Below are 23,672 nucleotides of genomic sequence, written 5' to 3'. Positions count from 1 at the left end.
TTCTTCATTCAGGAAATGTATTTATTCTGCTTACTGCAAAGCAGAGTGCAGAGCCGGACAGGCATTGAGAATGGACCTACATTGAACTGCAATTACAACATCAAAGTTACATTTCTTCCCCCCCCTCCCCCCCCCCCATTTTCAGCTTTTACAGATTACTCAAATGAACAGAAAAATTAAAGTATCAACCAAAAGAGGGCAAGCAAGCCATTAAACGTTCCAGTAATCTAAAAAAAAACAAAATAAAATGTTAAAAGCCAGAACACAATAAAATTATCTAAACAGTCATGCTTTCAATAAACCATTTTTTTTAAACTTTGCAAGGATATAGCATTATTTTCATATAGTTATTCATATTAGAGCTAGGTTTAGGGATAACTCCACTAACACAAATGTCTCAGGAATTAGTCATTTTCAGAAATGTAGTACAATGCCACATAGATCTACTGCCACTTGTATTTTGCACAGAAGGGAGAAATTATATTCAAAAGCACAAATTGAGGGGGAAACAGTTGACCAAATTGGCTGTTTCACAACAGTCAACCTCTGAATGAAACTATACAACACATCAACATAGGCAAGTTAATTTGTACCTTTTGTTTGTGATCTAAGGTATAGATGTAACAAAGATAATCTGTCTCTACTTAAAATGTGTGAGGAATGTCTTTCCCCAAATAAAAAATAAAAATAAATCTGGAAAAGGAATTGCAGAGCTTATTTGTGAAGCATAAAGGATAAAAACTTGGTTTAGCTAGGAAAAGTTTAGGTCCGAACCATCTATAGCTAAAACGTTACAGCAAAAAGGACAGGTTTTGGTTTCTGCAGTACCTAATGAAGCACTAGTCACCACCAGGTGTACCTAATGAAGCACTAGCACCACCAGGTGTACCTAATGAAGCACTAGTCACCACCAGGTTATGTCCGCTTTACATGACCAAGCAAAATGCAATACTGAGACTCAAGCCACTACACAGGAGGCAGAGCAAACCCATCTGTTAATTGCAGTGACAACATAGAGGTACATTTATATATACACATATATAGACTACTTTAAATTAGTATGGGAAGGGAAGGAGGGGGGGGGGGGGGGGGGTTCTGCTGCTGCCTAGTAGCTGTCATAATCCTTCTTGTCTTTCTTTCCTTCGCCCTCAAAGCTGTCTGTGCCATCGCTGTTGTCACGCCGACGCTTTCGGGTGTTTCGGATATTGAAGCGAGGGTTGATCTGGGGCAGGGGGTCCATGCCCAGAACCTTGTGGATCTGACGGAATGCAAGCAGCCGCAGAGCAAACTGTGCAACGGACAGGCAGAAGAGGAAATTACACAGCAGAAGTGACCTTTTGCCTGGAAACTGTATCTCGGCCATTATGAGACTATATTGATCAGTGATTATGCAGCTGACGTGCCATGTATTTTTATTGTTTTAAACATCTTTCAACCCGTCCCCATTTTGGGAATGTCATTATAGGAAAATCTAAGTTTTCAAAGGAATGCCGATCTGCAAGCGTACAATGCACTGCGGTACATTCTAACTTGTAGATCAGCTATTTTTGGAAATGTTTGAATATGGCTTAAAGTACAGTATAAAATAAAAAGTAATAAATACTAATAAAAATAAAGCTCTGTGTGTATCAGACTGCCACAACAGCTGCGTTCGCTTCCCGCATTAAAGCGTCTTACTTGTTAATTTGCTCATTTCTCAAACAGAAAGTTTTAACACATCTAAATTACAAATTGATTTGAAAATTGTCCCCTTTTTTTGGACAAAATATCAGTGAGAACATTGGTAATCGTTGGGCTCTCCAAAATTGAGAGTGGACCAATTATCGGACACCAGTCAGGCTCAAAATAAAGGATAGGAGAAGAAAAAAAAAAGAGAAACAAAAAGAGGCTTTTCCTTTATTAGGAACAAATGCTGGCAACCTCATCCATGTCACTCAAAAGGATGCAACTAATGAAGTACCTGTGCACTGGAGGTGATGTCCTCTCTCTGCTGCTCTCCCATGGTTGTCAAGGTGTCAGTGGGATTCTTTTCACAAGGATCTACCAAACCTGGACCACCTGTTGGAAAACACTCGTTACCAGCATATTCAATGGTCCTGGACAATACCACCTTTCAGTATATCCTTCTTACTTGTGCCATATTCAGGGTTCCCACACATTTAAACTTTTCCAGAATATTGAACCCAATTTCCAGGCCTATACAACAATCAATATCTTACTCCCATGTGCAATGCCCAAAGACAGGCACTGTAGCAACAATATAGCATAGAATATAGAACGCTATAATTCTATTCCAATATTTTGCTACACCACCTACCCTAGGTGACATTAGGCTGCAATCACACATTAGGCTGTGGGTCACACAAGGCAAACCTATGTGAATATGAACAGAACCATATCTTACCGGGGAGCAAAATCCCAGAGGAAATACATTCAAAGACTCGTCTCAGTGCGTCACCTGGGCTGAGGGGGGCAGACGCACTGCTAATGGCCTTCTCCACCAACAGTTCCAGGGCCTGAAGAACATGGAGAAGAACATAGAATATAGATCGTCAGTCAGCACAAGTTAAATGTTTGTCTTAAAAACTTAAAACCACTTCAATACTCTATAATGGAGTCTAGATTGTGTGATCAAAAGTTTGGGGCAAGTGGTTCAAGGTCAAATGCTATGGAAAAAGTCCATAACCAGGTCAAAAGAGTTTGAGATGACGTCAAAAGGTGGCAAATATTGGATACAGTATTGACATGCATAATTAATTATTAAATTGGCCAATTGCTTTACAATCAAGTTAGCCCTACCTGTATATAATACAACTTCTACTGGCAGCAGTGATATTGCAAACTATAATTTTAGACAAATATGAACAATTCAAACAGCTGTTAGATGCAACAAAGACTACTTTAACTGGCAAAACAAAATTCTCAGCCTCATCTCTCAAGCAGTCCAAGGTTGTGTTCACAGCTGCCCATCACCTAAATGTGCGTGTTCCGTCTTCTGAGACTTAAACATACTGTAGGGGCAGTTCTGAGATCTTAGGGGCTACACAAGAAGCAGTTCTGAGATCTTAGGGTCTACACAAGAAGCAGTTCTGAGATCTAATTGATGCAATTGTTGCAGTTCTGTGTGCGTGTCCAACAGCAGTTAACTCTCACTCACATAAAGCACGTATTTTCCTCCACTCCCCAACATTAGTCAGATTTTGGAAGCAACAAAGAAATGCATAAACATAATGCAATGCATTAAGATAAGGCTTACTTTCCTATCTTTAGTACAAGTCTTTAGTAGGGATGCACCGAAAATGGCTAAAAATGTATTTTCGGCCTATTCGGTTTCGGCTCAAATAAGCCGAAAAATATCACCGAATAGTAGTAGTGGTCCTAAAGTTGTGAATCGAACTAAACTGCGGGAAAAACAAAGATGTACAAGCCCAACGCGCTGTGCATTGCGACGGGTAGATAGCTTGTAGATCTGCTACTTTCAGCGCAGGAAGGGCGCATGCTTATGACGCTCATTAACTATGCATCAGCTCAGCCGGCAGCAGCCAGCAGTCACAACACAACACACGAGCAGCAGACACGGAATGCTTCAATGCATAGGCAGATCCGACACAACTTTATTGCATACATATGTGCTTTCATCCAAGCTTCCATAGCCTTTTAAATCTTATTTCCCATCCACGGGCACAAGCAACGTGATATCAGCAGCTCTTCCACCCGATCTGTGGACGGGTGGTCTGTTGACGAGGGAAGCTATAGCTAGCATGGGAGCTAACGTTAGTTTTAACACTATGTACTTTCCATCCGTTCCCCAACACCTCACACTTATATACCTGGACATCAGTCCAGGTATACAAAAGCACAACGGAAATGTGGCTTTGATAGGGCAGCTAAAGAAACTGACATAAGTCATTCCCTCCCTTGTGAATCTATACCCCATATATTCATCACACCCTCCGCAAACTGGCCAACACCCATCACATGACAAGCACTGGAGCAATGCAATCCACAAGGCAAAAGAAAAGTGGGTAAAACAGACCGAGGAGATCAGTCGAGAGTGAGGCAAAGACAACTAGACTATTGTTGGCTAGTGGTGTAGTAGTTGGCTAGTAGTTCAATTAATCGATATGGCAATATATCGATTGTATGTATATATATACTCCAAACGATATGTGATCGATACAGAGGCTGCCATACCGATTGTGTGGGCGATGCAGTTTTGATATATGGTGCACATATGCAGCTACAGTTGGTGTAGGTGCAATGTACAATAAAACCGAATACCAACGAAGTCACAACTCGCCCCATACAGCCGGCATAACTGCTCAGCCTGGTATTCCTAAACGGTTACACCTAACTTTAATATCAGTAAAACGGTGCCAAAACTTAACCCTATTCTTAACCTCAGTAAAACCATGTCTAACCTTATTCTCTGAAAAACGAAATAAAGAATGCAAGAACGAGGAAAGAAAACTAGGACAGGCGTGTTTTTGGGTGAGCATTCTGGATAACATAAAGCCAAGAGGTGGTTTGTATTTTAATTTAAAGATCTGTGGGCCCAATTAGTACATGGTTGCAGAAGGAAAATATATTTAAAAGCTGGGTTGTGAGCCTATAGATTATTAGCCTCGGAAACCCAGACGTTTTTATTTCCAGGGAGGGAAAAAAAGTCTGGGTCCGAGTCCACTTCAATTCGGCATAGGGTAGCACAAAAGTCGATCACTCTCTGCTGATTTCGGATTGTCTGCATCTTTGTTAAATTGACACGCACACATGTACACACACTCCTCTCTCTGTAGCTCTAATTAATCAGTCTCATGTCGCACAGCTGTGTATAGATTCTCCCGGCGGATCCGGCCGGGAGCTGCCTATGCCATAGAAAGCATAGGTGGACCCCAGGCTAATAGATTATAGTCTTTTGAATAACACCATTTACTTTTAGTACCATTTTAGTCATGTGAAATGGTTTACTTTTAGTACCATTTTAGTCATGTGAAATCGTTTAGTCTAAGTAGACTAAATATCAATATTTAGTCTTGGTGTCAATATGGACAGCAAAATTCTGATTTAGTCCTAGTCTTTTGAACACACAATTTAGATTTAGTCCAATTTAGCATTTAGTCATCTGAAAATCTTTAGTCTTAGTAAAAGTAGTTGTGCACCAGTATTAATATCGTTGACCAAGTCAAATCAACCCTTGCACCCTTAGAATACAACTGAGTTTAATATCATGTAGGAAGTATAATTTTAGTAATATGGACACCATAACTCACACTGATACTCACCCAGCCGGGGAAAGCTGACCAGGTGGGAACTCGCTGGCAGAGGTCCCTCAGAATACGAATGATGATCACACATGACTGAAGACCGTTGGCTCTAGCCTTTTGATGCAGTGAAGTCAAGTTTAGTGAGTGACCAAGAGCCATAACAGAGACAGGGATCAAACAACTGGATGGATTCTGTCAGAGGTCCAAATACTACTGCGCAAAATGGAAGCTTCCGATTAGCTTTGAAGTAATTTTGGAGGCTATGATAATTTGCAATCAGCCACCATTCCCAGTAGTATTGTACCTCATCGTTAGTAAAAAGGGGAGTTCAAAGTTTGCAAGATGAACAAGGAAGGAGGAGCTTTCCTTGTCATCTTCTAAACCCTGACCTCAGGTTTCTCTCGAGTATCTCACAAACGGGTACTTAAAAAGTACAAGAGTCCATCTGAGAGGATAGTATAGGGACTGAAAGAGCCATGGAAATCTGCTTTACTTTTCTGGTGCATTTGCTTGATCAGCATCACAGTAAACTAATCAGACATTCCTTTTTCTCTCAATCCCTATTTTACAAGTAAAATAAATCAATCACAAAATACAAACGCTCAACATGAAAGCACTTATTGATGACACTCTTATGCAAAGTATACTCTGCAGCCTTATGGAATCACATTGAACTAAAAAAATATATATATACAGTACTTATGGAATCAAAAAAAGGGAATACAAGGATGCCAGTTCTTTGTTTAGAGGAATATGGATCATTCTAATCAACTTAAAGGTTTAGCATCAATGTATAACAGACATTAACCTTGACAGCTATTGTAGTTCTAGGCGGCATCCTTGAATATTTGTATCGTTTTCAAATAGTTACGATTTGTTTTCAACTATCAGATCAATTTACCGTTAACCCATTCTGGGCGGGAACCCATTTTGGTGTTAGCATTATGTTATGCTTTAGCTATTGAAAAATAGCAGATCTACAAGCTCAGAGCTTGTAGGTCTGCCATTTTTGAAAAATCGAAGAACGACTGACATTTTTAGAATCTGATCTCAGGTCAGAATGGGTTAATCAGACCAGTGTGTGTCCAGTGGAAACCTCGTATGAATCTGATCCCAGGTCAGAATGGGTTAAATAAAAGTAAAACCAAAAGGGTCAAAAAAAAATCAAAATGTTATGCATAATCACATAAGGCTACAATAAGAAAGTAAAATGATGTTCCAACCTGGAACCACTTAGCGTGGCGCAGAGCAGCCAGGGCGTCAAGGCACTTTTGCCTGTCCAAGACGTCCGCTGGGTCTTTCACCATACCCGAGGTTACATCTAAAAATGGATTCGAATTGTCAAGATGGTGGATGAGGAGGAATGGGTGTTTGACCAGGTCAGCGAGGCTGCCGAGAACAAACACATTGCCACACATACCAGGTGTTTTTGTCCCCTTCCCTCACATGACAATGCACTGTAGGGCTGCTTCACAACTTTCAACCTGACTATTCTGGGCTTTGTTCTAAGTGTTATCAAAAAGGCGAAAAAAGAAAAGAAAATCTACAAGCTCACAACCTGTTGCAGATGCAACACTTTGTGAGCTTGTAGACGAGCTATTTTCACAATCCATCGTACAAAGTAGTATGTAGGGCTTAAGTGGGTAACAACAGACATAATATACGTATATATGCGCACTGGCCACTGGATCTTACATCAACTTTGCCACCATATTAGTCCGGGAAACTTGCCATATCTCCACTGCAAGAAATATGCCTGTGTCATTTTAGTTACGGCCATGTATATATTTAAACTTAATTGGTTCGATAAAGATATTTGGTATTTAACACTGCATCTTTAATGTAGCCAAAGTATCACATAGTTGTATGCAACATAACATGTGTGGCATTGCAACAAATCAAATGGTGTAAAAGGTTTCATAGACAAACGTGCAGCAAGGAGGCACAGCCTGACCGAACCAATATGGCGGCCAACATTGACGCATCACTCCAATGAACAGCAGTGGCCAATGCGGGATCTACGTGTAATATCTACCGTTAACAGCCTAAACGTTATGTCCCAAAGGGTCACTTGGACTGATAACTGTACTTCACACACACAATCATGGCTACAGACATGTCTGAGGTTGAATGATGGATGTAGTTATTGTGGATTTGGCATTATGATTATGTTAGATCTTAGAAGGGATGCGTGCGTGTGTGTGTGTGTGATTAGGACTGGCATACTTTGCAGTCTAGACATTGCAGGAGAGAAAAAGGAAGTGATGTAATGGTAGTCATCTAAACAAAGCCAATACCATTTTATCAGACAACTATGTCTTACAAAAAAATAAAAAGAGGGGTTAAACAAAGTAATCTTATCAAACAATGAAATAAAAGGTAATATTTTCAATTAGCTAAATATTTGAGTGCATTTGTGTGGTGCCAATCAGTAAATTTGCCCTGAGATTTCTATGTTGAAGGCTGAATTTATGAAGGCTGAATCTATACTTTGACATAGGATGGTGTTGCATGCTGAAAATGGCTATTTTTGGCATGCGACACCATCATATGATGAAGCATAAATCAGGCTATGGGCTACCAACGGGCGAGGTCATGGTTATTCGAATGGACATGGCAACGAGGAGGAAGTCATGAGCGCAGTAATGGCTTTCTAAGATATGACCTGATAAATGTGGCGTGGAGATGGTAGGTGTGGCAAAGTGTTTGGGGTAGTGGGGGAAACCTTGGTCAAAAATCCTTCCGGAGCTGGTTGGGCCACACCAAGCTTCTGATGGCAGACAGGTCATTTACAGATCGAGGTTTTTCTCTTTTGTATATTTTTCCCACCCAAAGAAATAAGAGAGAGGGACTTTGGGCTGGACTTGTAAGAATAGCTACGGATACAGAGGCAGCGATGCGTGCTGGAAAAAATAAAACGAAAACATGAAAGCTCCCAGCAAACAAAGGGGGTTAGGACATCACTGCATGCATACCTAGCATCAGTAGGTTGGCAATATATATATTTTTTAAACAGTCATTGTATACTGATGGCTGTACCCAGGTCCAACCAAAGATTCCTCTGTCATAGTCTTCCTCCCTGAAGTTGACCAATACTCCCCTAAGGATGCTTGGAAATATATAGACTGAAAAATCTCTAGCTTATATGCATTTGCTTTACCCATCCATTGCAAAAAAATGAAAAAAAAGTTTAACACAAGCTATTTTATAGTTACTCAATTAAATCTATAATGCACCCAATTTGAGTCCTACGATAAGAGTATGGACACCAAATCCCTCAGGGGAGCACTTCTGAACAGGGCACCTCAGCATGGTGAACTTCTCGTCAGACAAAAGGAAGATTTGTTTCCTGTGGGGACATGTGACCCAGCTTCCGCTAGCCAACATCCTCTGCCTGGCTGGTTGGAATTCTGCCCTGTGGCTGAATCCTAATTTGACAAACGGATGCACAATTCGAACCCTTGCACGAATGCTCTCATGAACATTTATGCAATTTGTGCAAAGTTTCGAGTGGCACACAAGTGTGTCAAGTTAAAATTCTGCCACTTGCTAATCAGTTCTCCACAATGAACGACTCATTTGTTTTTTAGCTTTTCATTAAGACAATAAGAAGAGTATGGAGCCATCAAATCAGAAAGCTGCACCCACCACAAAAATCATAGCTTGTAATTTAGATTTGTACCAGAGCAAAGGCTGAGTTGTAATTTGATATTTGTCTATGGTGGAGTTTAAATGAACAACCAAAACGGAATATTTAACTCTTCTAAACGAAATCCCCCTACTGGTCACAAATATAACACTTACAAAGCCATGAGGCTTATCACCGTACTTATATAAAGAATGTGACATATGGTCCAATTTAATTATTTCACGGCTGTGTGATGCGATCACTGCAGACAGTGACATACACCCACAGATGGCCGGACTACAATAGTTTAGATACCGCTTTGCAGCTCAACTAGTAATACAATTTGACAGATTAACAATTGAGTGATTACTATAGGTTTCCTGCATATTATGCAGGGCCCTCATTTTAACTCAGACATTACTTGGGCACAAAACACAAAGTTACAAGTCAGACATGGGCCCAGGTACAAATTTAAATTAGAAGCTGTGAGGGTACAGCTTTTGCGTTGATGGTAGCACCATAGAAGACATGTATTTTAAGGAGTAACAGCTAGAAGAACCTGTGGTACCGCTTGTTGTAAGTGGAAACAGTATCCCCTTGAACACAGGAAACAAAAATGAATCTTACCTGGGCGATAACTAGACTCAACACAATGCAAACACTGATCATGCATCGTTTTAAAAGGGATAGCATTTGAGAGGCACTAGAAAGTTACAGAGCAGAAGCCTAAGAGCAACGCTGCTGGCATATTGACCCCGCGCCGCCCCACTCCTGCTGAACTCACTGTGATTAGAGAGCTTGCATCACTGTAACTGAAAAACTACTATGTGTCAAGTATATATTGAGGCTAGTTTGAGCAAGCTTTGACACACTGCAATCTAATCACATTGGAGCAAAAGGCGCAGAGGACCACAAAAAAAGATTTCGTAAAAGAATAAAAAGGGGAAGGATCAAGACAATTCAATGTTTGTATTCAAACTTGTGGTGGGCATGAGAAACAAATTTCTCATTCTAAATTGGTACCCTTTTCCAAAACAACTGTTGATTCCTTTAAGTGCCAGCAGGGTCAGGCTCTTCAGGACATGAATCAAAATATGGAAATTAATCTCATAGGGATGTGACAGAGAGAGAGAATTGAAAGAGAGAAGAATAATTGAGGAAATAAGGTTGCGGTGGCTTTTCCAACCTCCGTCCCGTCCGCCCTCCTCTCGGATAATGGGCGACGTCAGCGTGATCGTCACTTGCATCTTGGGCTCTGCGCCAGACATCAGGATAATGGCTGCTTCCTCGATGGAGCCTTTAACCTCATATTTCTCTGGCGTAACAATCTAGAAAGGAAGACACGCAGTAGACCCAAATGATGTCAACGCTCATTGTGTGGCATGACGGCAGGCATTGCACATTTGTAGTAGGGCTTTGGGTAAAAAGAATCAAATAATTGACATGTGACATTTCGGCGATACCGTCAGTTGCTTGGGAAGGTGCTCAACGATGCGGCTAAGGAGGCTCTTGGTGGGTTTCTCAGAGCAGAGGAGGACCAGGTTGACGTTCTTGTCCCCACGAAGGAGCAGCCCTTTGGCCAGGACACCCACCCTCATCACTCCTTTCAGTGCTCTAGATAGGACAAAGACAAAACGTTTTTTCTTTTTTTTTTAACCAGCAGTGATTTCAATGCTTGAAGTTTAAACACAGAACGACATGACGACACAAAGACATTGAGGAGCTCAGATGCCTCACCTGTCTTTAGCCACTTCTTTCTTCTCCTTATCTTCTTCCTTGACCTTGTCCTGGTCAGTGATGATGTCCGACACCAGTTTGAGGGCACGCTCGGTGATGGACACAATCTTTTGGATAGCTTGGAGTTCATCCTCCGAGGGATAAATGGCTGCATGCTTGGTCATTACGTAGCGATCGTCTGAAGAGTCCGGGCGACGAGGCGGCTAAAAAAATAAAATAAAACAATTGTGGAGGGGAATAATATTCATTCACACGCCAAAGGAGGAATCACAATGAAGATTTCAATTCAGTTAATGTAAAGTTACTCCAAAGAGTTACTTTCCTCACTAGACAATGCTATAACATGACCAAATTACTTTATGACAGTAATGCAATGAGTTACTAGACGTAACAACCCAAAACTGCATTAAAAAAAAAAGATCTACAAGCTTGCAAGCGTCGCAAAAGCTGTGCCATGTGAGCTTGTAGATCTGCTCTTTTCACAGATTGCCTACTGTTCATGTTCATCTCACAACAGACTATATTTTTGCCCAGGACCTACCACGGGTCCCTGAGGCTGAGGGATGCCAGGCATGCCAGGACGGACGCCCAAGAGACCTGGTGGACCAGGGGGCCCCTGAGGATAGCCTCCGTCGGGCATGCGACGCCGATCATCCCAGTGGTGCTCTTCTTCCATGCGTCTCCAGTACATGTCCTCTTCATAACGCCTGGACAGGTTGGGAAAGAAAACGGTGACCAGGGAGTTCAGCATATTAGACAGAAAACCTCCACCAACCCAGGGGTCTATACTTGGTTTCTCGTTTAGAGCTTTGCCGAAAATAGACATTCTACATTAAAGCTTGAACATGGTGCAGGAGGTCAATGGCAGATTCATCGTACCTCATTTCCATTCTCCAGCGCTCCTCCTCCTCTCTCCTCCTCCAGAACTCCTCTTTCTGCATCTGCTTCCTCATCTTCTCCTCCTGAATCTTGCGGGCACGGATGCTAGGCTTCACCTCCACCTGAAGGTCAGGGTTCACCTTTTTCTACAAGACCAGGGGAATAGAAAATGGTATAGGACAGCATGATCAACTTAGGACGTATCGTCAGTACAGCGTCCTGGTCCATTTTGATTACTCGCTTTGGTCTAAAAACCTGTCACAAAAACCTTTCCCAGCTATAACATGACTTGAAGATCAGTTCTTGTCAGCAAGCATCATCAAGCAAAGGCAATACATTTGAAAAATTAAGAACCTTGTACTGCAATCGATGCCTCCTTCCCTTCAAATGCATCTCCTTGGCGTTGGGATCGTTGAAACTGCATTCACACAGCTTGCAGTGGAAGCGGATGACTTTGCCTTCATCGTTGCGGACCTAAGGATACAAACATTCAAAATGTTCAATTCCATCTATCGCAGCGGGTTCTTTTAACTAATTAATATCAAAAATAAAAAGTAAATCATATGGCTCTTTGGAGTCGATAGATTTTGAATTAACTCCAATGATTAGACACTTAGATTTTCGCCTTGCTAAAAAAGAAAAACCACAATTTAACAATATAATGTATACTCCGTAGTATGACCGTCGCATGCCAAAAATAACTGCGCTACAAGCAACGTGTTGTGATGACTGATGAGACACTATAGACATGAGCTGTGGTGAGCTGTCAGAATACCTCTTCAACGTAGTCGTGTCCAACAGGCTGCACGTCATTCTGCAGTGCAGCCAGCGCCGCCGCAGACAGCGAATCAGACACATCATTCTTAGTCTCTAGGGCAGCCGAGGATGGGGCCATGGGCTTGGATATCTCCACCGCCTTTGTCTCATCCGCTTTCGCAGTGGTCTGCAGTTTATTTCCTCCTGTAAAGGGGGTCCTTTAGTTTAGTATCAAACCTTGTATCTCAATATTTCATAGCCAATTTAGTCGCGAAAATAGGTGACGGAATGTGTTGTGAGCTTGCAGATAGCGAACAGGTAACAAATACGATGAAACCTCAAATCGTAGGGCCATCTGCGGCCCGTGGAGCGCCCCCTTGTGGCCCACGGAAGGGGGGGGGGGGGTCCCAGATATAAATGGCATTAAATTGGGGTCAGTAGCCTCTGCATGTCAAACTGGGGGTCCTTTTCAAATGGGGTCTTGCCCTGAACATTAATTTCAGGGCAAGACCTCGACCTCACGCGTGCCGACTCGGCCCCCAGCCTGGTACCGTAGTTAAAATATGGCCCTTGAGGAAAATTAATTGGGGAACCCTGTCGTAGGTTAATATGCCTTGCATACCCATTACCAACCAGAAAAGTTTGTGCCATGAGTACATTCACACAAGGTAAAGTCAATAAAGCAACATATAGTATTTTTATTTATTTGTTCAGTTCTACGGGCAATTTATCTCTACATGCAGCTATGGTTTATTTTTGTGCAGCTTATAGAAGGAGAGCAGGATGGCATGGCATCAACCAGTGTCCACTAATGACTTCATCCTTATATTGTAGCCAGCCAGGCCTTATCTTTCAATCAAAGGTTACTGTAAACTTGTCATAGACATTAGCATTAGTGAACACCCAGCCACTAATTGTAAATATACAGCCAAAACTATCCGAATTGATTAACCCATTCTGACCGGGCATCCATTTTGGTGTCAGCATCATGTTATGCTTTAGCTATTTAAAAATAGCAGAAAAGCTCATATCGCGCCACTGAGTGGCGCAATACGAGCTTGTAGGTCTGCTATTTTTGAAAAATCGAAGAGCGACTGACATTTTTAGAATCTGATCTCAGGTCAGAATGGGTTCATCAGACCAGTGTGTGTCCGGCGGAAACCTCGTATGAATCTGATCTCAGGTCAGAATGGGTTAACCAATAAGAATTTGCAAATAAAACAGTTGATCATGCAAAAACAGTTATAATAATAAAAAGAAACACAATTTTACAAATGCAATAAATCACATTAAAAAAAAAGGAATACAATGACCGTTTCCATTTTCAGGGGCCAGGATTAGGAGTGAACTCAGCACCGACATGTTGGCCATGTGACTGTACGGTACTAGGTCATAGAGTTGTTATTCTACAGGGCACAAAACTTGAAAGAAATGTTTGGTTTGGTAACACACCGGCTGCCGTCCATCACTACACAAGTTGGCAGACCTATCCAGACCCTGGCATGTAGCCTTTGAGCGAAAGACGCTCTCTGGGAAAGCAGCAAAGTCTTTCTTCATGAGTGATGAGTGTTTGAACCACTTTCAACCCGGTGTCCACATTTTCAGCATTATTAGGTGAAAATTGCCAATATAAATGAATTATCAGTTTTTTTTTGCTGAATGTTCGCCCACTTCTGACACGCCCAAAATAGGGACACTAGGATTCATGTGGTTGGACTGGTTAAATGGAGAGCTAAATGATAATCAAACAGGATTACAGCTTCAAAAGCACAGAATGAACAAAGGTGAACAATGACTATATTGACATCAGGAGAGACGGCGACCTACTAACCGACAAAGTTGATCTTGGGGGCCGAGGCCTTCTTGACGGGGCCGGTGGAGTTGGCGGACGACAGACTGTTGCCGAGCGTGCTCTTGCCGAGCGCCCCGGCACCACCCCCGCCACTGCTCACTATGTTGACGGGCTTCAGGTAGGAAGAGTTGTGGGTGGAGGCGGAAGCACCGGAGGAGGTAGCCATGGACAGGGACGAGGAGGAGGTGGTGCTGGAGCTGCCCAGGCCAGAAGAGGGGGTCTTACTGGGGGCGGCCGTGGTGGAGGAGGAGGTCTGGGTGACCACGCTGGGCTCTGTGGAGGGAATGGGTTTCCCCAGCTTGGTGTGAAGCTTCACCACCTGGGGGAACGGAGCACACGGTGCAGAGCAACATGGTTTAGGGGTTTGCCATTAAAAGCAGCCGTCCAAACGCCGTTCTAAATGACGTTTTATTGTGTATTGTAACGTTTGTTTATGACACTTGAAAAATTTATATTTTCTCGATCCATCTATTCAACTCGTCACTGTTGCAGAGCTACCAACCTGCACACATTTTGTGTACCAACCACGCAATTATAAGTGTCTATACGCCTAGAATTGCGTGGTTGGTACACAAAATGTGTGCAGGTTGGTAGCTCTGCTGTTGTTAATTTGCCACCCTATGCAGCATGATGGCCATTGCATGAGCCTCATGCCGATTTTCTGTGTGGCTTTGATTCAGATGTAATACATTCCAGTGTACAGTACAGCCAATGCTCCCATAAATCTCAGAATTGGGAACAGAACATGCAACACACATGCCATCTTTGCTCTGGTTACCAAAACGCATTCAATCTAAAGTTCCCCTTCTGACTTATGAATCTGTAAAAAAGATGGCACGGTCCCACACTGTATACGACTTAATATATAGGAAAAGAGATGATCCGTTACAATTCTTTCCTTCCAAAACACCTGAAACCAAGCAATGCAAGAATGGTGTCGGCTTGTCAAAAAGAACTGATCTATGCGAGCGCGAGCGGATGATACGTGATAGTAATAAGTGTGTATACATGGGTTGGGAGGGGAGCATAACCCTTTTTGTGCGGGAACCCCTTTTGGTGTTTAGCTATTGAAAAATAGCAGATCTACAAGCTCATAGCGCGCCACCGAGTGGCGCGCTACGAGCTTGTAGGTCTGCTATTTTTGAAAAATCGAAGAGCGACTGACTTTTTTAGAATCTGATCTTGGGTCAGAATGAAAAACTGTCAGGATGTAGAAGACATTTCTTTTAGAATCTGATCTCGGGTCAGAATGAAAAACTGTCGGGATGTAGAAGATTTTTTTTTTTTAGAATCTGATCTCGGGTCAGAATGAAAAACTGTCAGGACGTAGAAGACATTTTTTTAGAATCTTATCTCGGGTCAGAATGAAAAACTGTCAGGACGTAGAAGAATTTTTTTTAGAATCTGATCTCGGGTCAGAATGAAAAACTGTCAGGACGTAGAAGAACTTTTTTTAGAATCTGATCTCGGGTCAAAATGAAAAACTGTCAGGATGTCGAAGACATTTTTTTTTTAGAATCTGATCTCGGGTCAGAATGAAAAACTGTCAGGATGTCGAAGACATTTTTTTTAGAATCTGATCTCGGGTCAGAACGGGATAACATGACGAGGCCCCCCATTTACCTTCTGATGCTTGGCCCCGCGGATGTGTGCGGCGTAGGCGTCGGCTCCGGTGCAGGAGACGTCACAGAGCTCACAGCGGAGCTGGTTCTGGACGCCACGGGCAGAGCCGCCGGTTCCTCCACTGCTGCTGCTGCTGCTGCTGGTGCTGCTCTGAGACACCTTGAGGGCCGCTTCCTTCTTCTTGTGCTTCTGGCCCTCCAGGTGCTCCTTGTATGTCTGGTTGGAGAGAGAGAGAGAGAGAGGGCAGGGGAGGTTTACCATTCTTCATTTGAGATGTAGGACTTGGAATGCAGGCCATCGAATCATGCATCGAGTCATTTGATCGCAACTGCAATTTAGGGCTGACCTCGATTAGTCGAATAATCGATCGGAACGGGTCTCAAATCTCCAATGTGCATGTGGAGTGTGTCTGCCTGTGTGGCAATGTGCCACTGCCTGTGACTTGAATCGCACAGTGCGCTGGCCTGATACTCCAGAATCTCAATCTCACCTGCTGTGCTCAATCGGACTTATGACAAGCCTCTCAGTTGTTCAAACAAAATATATATATTTAATTTTTTTCTGGAGTCTATCAGGCCAGCGCACTGTGCGATTCAAGTCACAGGCAGTGGCACATTGCCACACAGGCAGACACACTCCACATGCACATTGGATATTTGAACAGTCAGAATGTTCAAATGTGTTTATGTCCCCCACAGACCTAGTGGAATAATACAATATTTAGACTATACAAATCCTTAGTCGGGGACAGCCCTACTGCAATTTACAATTCAACTTCTGTGCTTTCGTATTGAACTAGAGAGAACGGGAGTGAAAATGCCCCCCCCCCCCCCCCCCCCCCACTGCAAAGTATGTTACCCGAGTGTAAATGTAGAATTTATATACAGATTTTAAGAGGTACTAAAAAACTAAACAAAAACGCTTTTTTTCTTTTTTTACATGTTGGACACGCTTGAAAAATAGGGCGGTGTGGTTAAAGTGCTTAAAATTCCCTCCGGTCTACACGGCAAAGACCAAAGACCCCAACATGTGGAGTATGCTCACCTGCGGGCCGGCACAGCTGATCTTACACACGTCGCAGTAGTGTATCTGAGGGGGTTTCGGCGGCTGCTTGGGGCGGAGCTGCTTGCTCTGGAAGGGCGGCTTCTTGGTGAAGGTGCTGCCCGTCCACGCTGCCGTGGCGGCCACGGCGGCCACCGCCTGCTTCTGCTGCTGCTGCTGTTGCTGCTGCTGGTAATACGAAGAGGCAGCAGAGTACACAGCAGCCTCGTAGCCCGAGTAAGACGTACCTACGGTGGGCAGGAGGCGAGGCAGACGGGCAAGTGATGATGAAATGCAGTCAAATCATATAACCATATCATTTGTAAAGACCTACAAGTCTAATTCTGCAAGCCACAGATTTTCAGAAAGAAATTAAATTAAGTGTTTCACAGCTGTGACCTTTAGACATCTTCAATCCTAAATGCACAGTCTAACGCAACTGTTTTGAGTGACAAGATTCTGCATCTACGCCCAATGCAACACTGCCTGCATACGTTGAATAATGGTCAACCGAAGACAGTTTCGTGGAAGCAAACCGAGTGACAGCCCAATAGTTTATTGTATTAAGCTATTCTGGGCAGGAACCACTTTTGGTGTTCTAACCATTCTGGACGGGAACACCTTTTGGGGTTCTGTACAGTATTAAAAAAAATTACATTTTTGATGCCGCTATATAAATATTTGAAGTTACAACTTAGGTCAGTATTTAGAAGGCGTTTTTAAGTCCAAAATGGGTTAAAGCAAACGTGTTGCAATAAGTTAACATGTAAAAGTAAATAAATAACTTTTAATTGAATTACCGTAACAGTCTTAGGGCCGATTCATACTCCTATTTTAGAGCCGAATAAAAGTCGGTTCGGCTCTGTAGAGCCTACAATGTGACGTCATTTGAGGTTCGGGGGGGGCGGGTACCGTCCTAAAGTCGGCTCTTCGGTGCTACTGAAAATTCCTGACGAGCCGAAATCATTTCGGCACTACAGCGCCGAAACAGCGGTAAAATAGGAGTATGAATCGGCCCTAAGACATATAGCACCCAATTTAGTTTTTAGGTGGGTATCAATCTATGGTGTGGGTAGTGGGTCTGCTTAATAATTTGCAGTCAGACCTCTAAATGATTTCCACCCAACAAACAATGAAATGTTATGCATTTTGACATCTAAAAAATGTCTTCTACATCCTGACAGTTTTCTGAAAAAGCTATGTTTCTATGTCAGTCGGTCTTCGATTTTTCAAAAATAGCAGACCTATAAGCTCGTAGCGCGCTATGAGCTTGTAGATCTGCCATTTTTCAATAGCTAAATTATAACTAGCTTAAAACACCAAAAGGGGTTCCCGACTAAAATGGGTTAAAACCAATTACTTAGGGAGGGGGTCCCCAGGGTCTGGTCTAGGTCTGCTTTTTTTATCAATTAAATGCATTTTCAAATTCAGCAGTTTGGGTTTAATATGCGATAAATTAGAGAAATGTAAAACATTACATTTCCGTTTGGTTTTTAGGATTCATAAACAAAATAAAGGTACACAGTGCAGATATGACAAATTACATAATTGAATAGCATACTTAAAACATCTGTCCGTTTCCAACATTTGAGGAAAATGTTTGATAATATATGAATATGATTATGACGATTATGCAAAACAATATTTCAAATAATTGCCATTAGCCGATTATGTAACAATTGTGACAGGCCTAGTTACTGCTGGCATTTCCTTACCAGAATATGTGATAGCGTTGGTGCTGTAGGTGGGGCTCTGGGAGTACGAGGGCACTACGGAGGCTTAGTATGTGGGTAGAAATTGGATTAACAAAACTTTCCCCACAGATACTGCTAGGTCATGACATATTACTTCACAATTGATTGTCACTCCAAAAATAGCGATTAACGATTCAATTGCATTAAAAAAATCCATTTGTTTTCATAAAAATAAAAAAGGTACAATGCAGATATGACAAAAATAATGACATTGAATGAATTTACACTTCAAATAGTGGAAATAGTCAACAAACTAAAAACGTGCCTTTTCCACAACTTAGCAAAAGTTTTTAAAACATATGAACATGATTGTGACAATTATGCAAAAAAAAAAAGAAAAAAGGAATCGATTGATTATTTCAAATAATTGTGATTAGGCGATTATGTAATAAGTGCGACGGTTTGCCTAGTTACCGCTGGCATTTCCTTACCAGCGTATGTGACAGCATTGGTGCTGTAGGTGGGGCTCTGGGAGTACGAGGGCACCACGGAGGCTCCGGCAGCGGGTACGGGCTGCACAGTGGACGACACCGGGTAGATGGAGAAGGTGGAGGCGGCCTGGCTGGGTGTGGCCGGCTTGATAGCGGTCACCTGTCGCGTCTGCTGGGTCTGGGTGTACGGCGTCAGCCCTTGCGTGTAGGCCGGTTTCGGGGCTATAGAGGGAATTGGAATAGTCGTTTCACTTGGTTCTGCCCCTGGCAACAAACTGGGGCATGTACGTCATTGTGAAACCATGTTCAAAAAGTAGCAGATCTCTACACGTTTCGCGAGGACCACACATTCTGACCCGAGATCGGATTCTAAAAATGTCTTCTACATCCTGAGTTTTCTGAAAAAGCTATGTTTCCATGTCAGTCGTTCTTCGATTTTTCAAAAATAGCAGACCTACAAGCTCGTAGCGCGCCACTCGGTGGCACGCTATGAGCTTGTAGATATGCTATTTTTCAATATCTAAAGCATTGCATAATGCCAACACCAAAAAGGGGTTCCCGCCCAAAATGGGTTAAATCACTTCACACTAGGGGGGGCACAGAACCCACAAATGTAAGCGCATTGATTTGCTTCCATGTGTACACTCTTCAGAGTTATGCTTGTCCATAGCCTAATAATGCACACCAAGCTGGAGGTCATCAAAGTTTACCAAAGCTCGAGAAGCACAGCTCTAGGAAGACGAGTGCGGTGGCGCGTTGTTGAGCGTACCTGTCTGATAGTAGGACTCTCCCACTGTGGGCTGGGGCTGTGCGGCAGCCACAGCCGACGTAGCGATGGGCTGTTGGTAGTACTGCTTGGGGTCATAAGCAACAGCCGGAGCTGTGGACCGCACATACGAATACGTGTCCTGCGGAAGGCAAACACAAGCAATGTCAGAGTACAGGCCATTTGAAAACCAAACTCTGCTAGGTTTCATAGCACAGTCAAACAACCAATATCCGACACAATCGGCCATAAGGAAAGAAAGGAGAAAAAAAAAGAAAAGGAAAAACTCTCAATGGCAGCTTTTCCCTTGATTTTATTGTTCCCTCGTTGGCAAATGAGACAGCTTTTACTATACACTTAATAGTACATACTAGTCTTTGCAATGCATGGTCACTCACCACTGATGAACATGGGGAATTGTACCATTGTCAAAACAAGCCAATTGTACTCCTCACCCTCACAAGTGTCTAACAGCCTACGGTAGCCAAAGCATCTTGTGTGAAGGCTTTTCCACCCTTTATAAAACTATTAGTTATAAGAATGCCAAATGACAACAAACAGTTTTTCCACATTTGAATATGCATTATATAAAACTATGATGAGGCGAATAAACCTTCAAATCAGGGTAGGCTACACGGTATATAATAGAAATAGACGACCACAAGTAAAACATATCAGTTTAATTAAGGGTGGATGATCGTGAATCGATGAATCGGTTGTCATCGTAATCAGTATTTAGCAAAGTCTGCCTTAAAAATGCAATATCCTGGGCTGAGCGGTCCAGCCAGTAAACCAGCCTGTCGGCGTGTCACGGGTTCGAGTCCCGAGCCCGTCTGCCTTTGCCACATGTCTTTTGTCGAATTACTGTACCCCATCAATAAAAATAAAAAAAACGGCCCATCGGTCTGGATGTCTGGGCTCCTGGTGCAGCCTGAAAGCACATTCGAGTCCCGTACCCGACGAGCTTTGCTCTGCAAGTCACTCGCCATCTCTCTCCCCAACCCCCTTTTTGAAACTAGCACCTCGCCACTCACCCTACACACTTCCACTCGGTTTGGGCATACATATATAAATAATAGAGACAGCACTGGATGGGAGAGGAATCCCAGTGCCGTCTCCATTATATATCTATGCTCAAACCTAGTGGAAGTGTGTAGGCAGAGTGGTGAGGAGTTAGTTCATACGGGTGTGATTTTTAGCTTAGATTGACTGGCCTATAGGGCCCTTTTTTTAAACAGAGTGGTGAAACTCCGTGTGGGGGTCCCCGGAACTTCCAGACCTGTTCCGGGCGAGCCGCCCCATGTCCGAAACGGTCAAGAAATGACAGAGTTACCGTGTGGGGGTCCCCGGAACATCCAGACCCCCAGGAACGCGCTCAGGGGGCCGGGCAGGTTCCGGCGAGCCACCAAAACGCTTGGTGGTGAAAACATATTTCCGTGATCAGCCCCAGGGACACAGCCCCACACACACACACACACACACACACAGGAGTGGTTGCACCACTCAAAAAGGTCCTGACCCAAAAAAGACCCAATAGTAATCGTCCAAGGTTTTTGTATGATCCAAATGACAGAATTTTATAAATTTTGGATCATGGTAAATTCAGGGGTTGAAAGTTGGAGTACCATTAAAAACCTACAAGGCAAAAATAAATACATTTTTAATTATGCTTTAAGAAGCATGTCATGTGTCAAGCTAAGGGCTTTGAATTAGGCCAACTAATACTTATATCAATCATGAAACCCCCCCTAGTTTGACACAATACTACTGGTTTCCTGCCCATCTCCACTTTCCACCATGAATAAAAGGCAAAAGGCACAGAAAATGGGCAATATATAAAAACCTGGAGCCAGAATCACATTTACTGTACAACAGCTGCAAGGTAAACCCCATTGGAAACCTGTCAATATCAGTATCCATCCATTTGACCATGCAAATAATCGGTAATGGGATATTAGTATTACCGATAATCGTGCATAGAGTAAAGAAGAGGGGATTAATCTGCTGCAATTCAGCTGCTATTTGTAATAACTGAAGCATCTGGATACCAGAAGGCAATTTTGAAAGGACAATATAAAAAGCACAGTATGTACTGAATCACAGCTTATTTCAATCTGTCTTAAGTTCTGACTGGAAAAGCACTTCTTAAATCAATTGACAAACAGTCAGTGTTTCTAGTAAATAACCAAAGTTAATTCATGAATATAATTTGTAGATATTCATTCATATTGTACTGTATAATTTGCACACACGCCGACTGTTGCCCTTTATTGCACGTCTAGTTATCTATGCTGTCAGCAGAATGCATTAGACCCCTTTCACGGGATGTCACAAGCACAGGATCATGTTCATTTTGAAGGACAATGACGTTTTGAAATGTGAGTAAAAGCTTGTGATTTTCTATGCTGCTTTTAATACAGAATAGCCCATCTACAAGATCACAATGCTTCAACATGGCAAGCGCCATTCATATTGTTGCCCAAGGCTAAAGTGCACGTCCAAAAGAGAAATGCTAGGTTTAAAGTACCGTTAAGTGCTCCAAACAAACATTACAAATCCCATAGACTTGGCTGACAGATGACGTAATCTTCAAAAGCCATGCATTTGAGGCCCTCAAAAAGACTGGCAGTGACTAAACGCAGCCAGAAATATGGCAGTCAAATAATTAGTTAAAATCCTCTTTTGAAGGGGGCACGGTGGCACAGTTGGTAGTGCTGTCGCCTCACAGCTATAAGGTCCTGGGTTCGATTCCCGCTCGGGACACTGTGGGTGCTGGCGGCACGTCATCAGTGCCCATACCCGAAGGCGGGGTTGGCGAAAGGGCCTTTCTGTGTGGAGTTTGCATGTTCTCCCCGTGTCCTCTAGGGTAGGTACTAAGGCTACAACAACGAATCGATTAAATCGATAAAAATCGATAATTAAATTCGTTGCCAACGAATTATCTTATTGATTTTTATCGCGGGTGTTTTCCAACCTTAAAATGTAACGTAAAGCTGCTTTCTTTTTACCGTTCAGTAACGGCACTAGGCTGAACGAACAATATGCAACGGGTCGGTATAAACACAACACAAGATTGTCTTGAACGTGACCAGAGCGCTCCGCTACGCATCTACCCCTCTCTCTCCCAACTTCAGTCTCCCCCCCCCCCCCCCACACACACACACACACACACACACACACACACACACAGAGGGAGAGCGTGAGCGTCAGCCAAGTGGCTCTGTGGCTGCGATGATCTGCTGATCTGCAAACTCATCAACCGGTTGCAAAATGCCCCAAACAGGTCCCAAAACATGGCATTTGTGAGCACGGCCACTGTCCATATTTGTTTGTCTTATGACAAAAAATGCTCCACAATGTCTGAATCTGTGAGCATGCAGGCTGGCTGAGCACTAGCAGTGTAGCTTGCTAACGATCGTTAGCTCCTCATTTGTTCCACCTGTGTAATCACAGCAGCGCATTGAAGTGGGCACAGGGCAAAAATCTCCGTGAACGTTTTTGCTTAACAATGGTTTATTCAGTGCTGTTTAACTTTGGCAATATGTGATACTAGAGCCTAGACCCTAGAGAACATGCCAATATGGCTGCTAAATAAGAACGGTTTCCCCTGTCAGCTAGCATGCTACTTGTAACTTGTGTGCATACTGCACAGTGTGTGTGTGTGTGTGTGTGTGTGTGTGTGTGTGTGTGTGTGTGTGTGTGTGTGTGTGTGTGTGTGTGTGTGCGTGCGTGCCCACACAGACTGTGTAGGACAGTGGTTCTCATAGTGGGAGTTCCAGCTACATTATAGATAGTTAGGAAGTAAACCAAGTGGACCCTAAAGGGTCTGTAACAGAGAGTGCAAAAATGGAACCAAATGGACTCTCAAAATTGATTTTTACCATAGAAATTAAAAATTGGGGTCCCAGAGATAGAAATGGAAAGAGACAAGTCAGCTATAC

General features: G+C 42.9%; 1 protein-coding gene across 3 annotated transcripts in view; it reads right to left on the bottom strand.

The window, feature by feature from the left end:
* The window catches only part of zfr (zinc finger RNA binding protein), a 28,211-nt gene continuing 4,539 nt past the window's right edge, over nt 1-23,672 (bottom strand). The window contains exons 4-21 of one of the 3 annotated variants that reach the window (XM_083784963.1): nt 19,735-19,873; nt 18,966-19,187; nt 18,496-18,558; nt 16,784-17,028; nt 15,740-15,955; nt 14,096-14,435; nt 12,284-12,468; nt 11,863-11,982; nt 11,509-11,654; nt 11,171-11,336; nt 10,630-10,832; nt 10,356-10,506; nt 10,079-10,220; nt 6,488-6,585; nt 5,271-5,378; nt 2,405-2,516; nt 1,961-2,058; nt 1-1,288 (exon numbers count right to left, since the gene is read on the bottom strand). In XM_083784963.1, coding sequence (XP_083641089.1) covers nt 1,106-1,288; nt 1,961-2,058; nt 2,405-2,516; nt 5,271-5,378; nt 6,488-6,585; nt 10,079-10,220; nt 10,356-10,506; nt 10,630-10,832; nt 11,171-11,336; nt 11,509-11,654; nt 11,863-11,982; nt 12,284-12,468; nt 14,096-14,435; nt 15,740-15,955; nt 16,784-17,028; nt 18,496-18,558; nt 18,966-19,187; nt 19,735-19,873 — 2,937 coding nt within the window. In that variant the 3' untranslated portion in view covers nt 1-1,105. Of the gene's footprint in view, nt 1,289-1,960; nt 2,059-2,404; nt 2,517-5,270; nt 5,379-6,487; nt 6,586-10,078; nt 10,221-10,355; nt 10,507-10,629; nt 10,833-11,170; nt 11,337-11,508; nt 11,655-11,862; nt 11,983-12,283; nt 12,469-14,095; nt 14,436-15,739; nt 15,956-16,783; nt 17,029-18,495; nt 18,559-18,965; nt 19,188-19,734; nt 19,874-23,672 lie in introns of those variants that run through there. The other 2 variants (XM_083784964.1, XM_083784965.1) reach the window with 2 other exon arrangements.

Source organism: Protomyctophum parallelum, assembly GCF_964188405.1.
Source record: "Protomyctophum parallelum genome assembly, chromosome: 15".
Taxonomy (NCBI): Eukaryota; Metazoa; Chordata; class Actinopteri; order Myctophiformes; family Myctophidae; genus Protomyctophum; species Protomyctophum parallelum.
This window is presented reverse-complemented; position numbering and strand designations above follow the sequence as displayed.